Below are 3,913 nucleotides of genomic sequence, written 5' to 3'. Positions count from 1 at the left end.
ATCATATCATGCCAAAGAAGGAGCATGGGCCATCGCAGCGGTGCACTTATGCACGTAATACACATTTGCACCTGTTAAATATAGACTGTCTCTACTGCCGCTCCATGCATTTATGTGCTGGGATATGCTGCATGGCTTTCTAATATTAAAATATAAAACAGTCAATTCCATAATAATACAATCAGCCTTTCTTGATTAACCACAATATAAGATTGCAATAACAACAAGTGTTTTATATAAAATATGTTTCTGACTTGACAAATGATTGTTTGAGAGTATCAGTCTTCGCTGACTTGTGTGAGTGTGGTGAACCTGACACTAAACGTCAGGGAGTCCAGGGCAGTACCTCCAGCTGTCTGGTTGCTTCCTCATTCCTCATTATCAGCGCGAGCTTTGTGCGCAGACTCCTGAAGTGCATGTCGCTCAACATGGCTATTCGCTTTGCCGTGACCTCATTAACAGACTGAAAGAGAAAGGAAACACTCCACTTAGGAAAGCGTCCATATCAGACGTGCATCAACGATTGGATTAGAAACATTGCAAATTACCAAAATAACCAACTGCTTTTCTTCCGAGTCATAAGTGACGTTGAAGGCTCCGATCGCTTTTTTAAAGTCTTTATGTGCCGAGTCTTTCGCACACCTATCCAGAAACAAACAGAGAAAACGCTAGTCAAGCTGCTGTATGTGTATGATGGCATCCCGGTTAAAAGACAAATAAAGAATCCACATAAAAGACATGAACTTACATCTGTCTTAAGTCTTCAGGAACATCTAGTCGGATTTTGAGAAAGGTGTTCTTTGATGCTGCTTTGTTGGGGTTCACAGGTCGTAGCCTCTCTAATGTGACGATTTCATTTAGCGTTGCATCGCAGGCTGCGTATTCTATCACATAAAACTAAGTGCAGGACAGAGCAACAAAATGGTTACAATAGAACTTTAGGAGAACCCTTACTTAGCTCACTGTCGTTTTTGCAATAATCTAAATGACCATGTTTAAGTGTTATATATTTTGCTTGTACATAAACTACTAAAATCTTCTACTTCTATAGAGTAATACAAAACTGCTTACCTCTCCTTTCACCATGCGAACTTTGGCTAGCCACCATCCACAGGGCTCCTTATCATTGGCCCTGGAGTAAACCTGTGCAAGAGACAGGTACATGTGGTAAATACGCGTGCAACGTTTGTTTAAGGTTTAAAGAACGTTATCCATGTCTAACAATCTTTGACAGCACATACCTCCACTTCATCACTCTCATTGATCTCTTTCTGAAAGCCTGTTGGAGGTGGAAACCGGACATCGTGGAAAGAAATCTGTCGTTCTGGCTGCCAACTGCAAATGCAATTACATTAAACATCACTGTCACAAATCTGAGTTATATATTCACTTATGACATGTAAACATTTATATTGAACACAATGCAAAATTGTACATCTGAATACGAAACTATTTTGAGCTCACAAGGCACGCGTGTGCTGAAGCTGGTACTCACTTGTTCTCAAAAGACACTGTGACTGTACTCTCTTGAACATCCTTAATATAAGCCTGGAAGAAATAATGAGGTAATTACACACGGCTCTGGCCTCACAAATTCAACAGCATTTTTTGAAAACAACAGTCTTGGAGAGTTGATTTATACTATACACTTGGAACAATTGCCACTCTTTTACCCGTTATCTTGATGGAAACTATATGGACTAATGCATTACTTTGATATCGTAGTTAACATTTCTTCTTCACACATTTATAATTGTTTTATTTATGTTTTCTTTGTATAGGTATGCGTAAAAGAAACAGAAAATGTAAGATTACAAATCCTATAAAAACTTCCAGTAATATATATATATATATATATATATATATATATATATATATATATATATATATATATATATATATATATATGACAGAAAAAAATGAATAACATCTACAGAATTGTAACATTGAGTACAACTGACTTGACTTTCACGTTACTGTTCTAGCCGTTCATAAAAACAGGCGATGATAATTTCTAGTTTTTTTTACTATTAATAATATTTTGAGTGGATAGATTATATTTACAAACAGTAAAAATATATAAATTGATTTTTTTTTTAATTATTCCATGAAGTGTGTGGGACTGTCTGTATTTTCTATGACTTTTCCCAGGTTTGAAAAATCCTTGATATTCCCTGATCTTCCATAAACATGGAAAATGGCTGATTTATAAGCGTTTACATATTCTAGCGGTCCATAAATATTTTTTTATTATTACGTTCATAATAATTACATTATTAAGACTGGGTCATAACTTAAGAAAAATAAACATAAATTGAAAAAAAATTTGTTTAGGATTGTATTCATTTCAGTGACTTTTACCATGTGGAAACGAGCATTTTAAAATGACCTGATTTTCCATAAACATAGAACATGGCTTATTTAAAATCTTTTACATAGTGGTCCATAAATACAAGCTAATTATACTATGCATTATTATTAGTAGTAGTATTGGTAGTATTTCTAGTTGGTCATAACTTGAGAAAAAATAAACATCAATTGAAAAAAAAACTATTAATTTCAGCGACTTTTCCCATGTGTGGAAACGAGCATTTTAAAATTCCCTGGCATTCCCGGGTTTTCCATAAACATGGAAAATGGCTGATTTATAACCTTTTACATATTCTTGCGGTCTATAAATACAAGCAAATGATACTATAGTTTATTAGTAGAAGTAGTATTTTTAGTGGGTCGTAACTTTGGGGGGCAAGAAAGATCCAGATTGAATTAAATATTTTATGATTGTATTGTGTATAGGTGTGGAAACAAGCATTAAAAAATTAAGTTTTCCATGAACATAAAAAATGGCTGCTTTATAAACTGCTTTAACATATTACAACTTCGTTGTCCTAAACTGTACAGATAATGCCATTTTAAAGCAGTTTCACTGGGGGAACATACACATTCATTTTAACACAATTTACACTGTCATGTCTAGAGCCATACAGATATTATTATGATGTAAAATAATGAAATACATTACACCAATCGCCTCTAAGTGGAGAACTCGGTGTACCCTACACAGTTCCAGGCAGAACCGTGCGGGCACAGTGACAGATTCTGGTGTCAACACAGTTGATATGCATTAATAATAGACATGATATCGAATAATTGCGATGCATCTTTAACGCCTGTTCGGCGAAGAGGCCTCGTGGGCCTACAGCACATCGTGCATTGAGATCTGCATTCACGACGGACTCGATTCAATTTTACAAAGATTCATTTCATCATCCGGTGACTCAGGCACATACAGGACGCATATAAGACGAGATCTGAAGCCCACCTTGTAGAAAGCTCCACTCGCTCCTCGCACTTCCACCGCGAGCTCGTCCATGACGCCAGTAATCTAATACACAACCGATCACAGCTGCAGCAGACGCGCGCTCTCTTTATCACACAGCAGTCTTATGGTCGGGCGGCGTCGCAACTACCGTGTGTACCGATGTTTGTGCTCGTTTTCAGAGAAATGAAAGCAAAACATTGATGTGTAGACTGTCTGCAGCAGCCGCTGTTGAACGCATCGATGTAAACACAAGAGCCTCCCTATTTCCCCCGTCACGTGACACGGGCCCGCTTCCCTTCACTCGAGAAGACACGCCGCCGTCACGTGACACACATCAACGTTACATCTTCTGAACGCCACTTTCTGCACTTCAATTAGCTGTATGTGCTAAGTATTATTTTTAAATATATACTTAATAAAATACTAATAATATATTAATATATATATATATATATATATATATATATATATATATATATATATATATATATATATATATATTCAAAATCTTCCCGTTTTCATTTTGACTTTAAAAAAAAAAAACATATAACACAGTGAATAACAAATTAACAACTGGGGGGGGGGGTATAA

General features: G+C 36.1%; 1 protein-coding gene across 1 annotated transcript in view; it reads right to left on the bottom strand.

Annotated features, from left to right (window-relative positions):
* fmr1 (fragile X messenger ribonucleoprotein 1) overlaps positions 1-3,629 on the bottom strand; it is a 45,496-nt gene extending 41,867 nt beyond the window's left edge. The window contains exons 1-7 of the mRNA XM_067457881.1: positions 3,323-3,629; positions 1,496-1,548; positions 1,242-1,335; positions 1,072-1,143; positions 749-897; positions 549-642; positions 347-463 (exon numbers count right to left, since the gene is read on the bottom strand). Coding sequence (XP_067313982.1) covers positions 347-463; positions 549-642; positions 749-897; positions 1,072-1,143; positions 1,242-1,335; positions 1,496-1,548; positions 3,323-3,373 — 630 coding nt within the window. The 5' untranslated portion in view covers positions 3,374-3,629. The remainder of the gene's footprint in view (positions 1-346; positions 464-548; positions 643-748; positions 898-1,071; positions 1,144-1,241; positions 1,336-1,495; positions 1,549-3,322) is intronic.
* Positions 3,630-3,913: the final 284 nt, after the last annotated feature.

This window comes from Pseudorasbora parva, chromosome 11, assembly GCF_024679245.1.
Source record: "Pseudorasbora parva isolate DD20220531a chromosome 11, ASM2467924v1, whole genome shotgun sequence".
Lineage (NCBI taxonomy): Eukaryota > Metazoa > Chordata > Actinopteri > Cypriniformes > Gobionidae > Pseudorasbora > Pseudorasbora parva.
The sequence above is the reverse complement of the archived record's forward strand: the minus strand, read 5'-3'. Positions and strand labels throughout refer to the sequence as shown.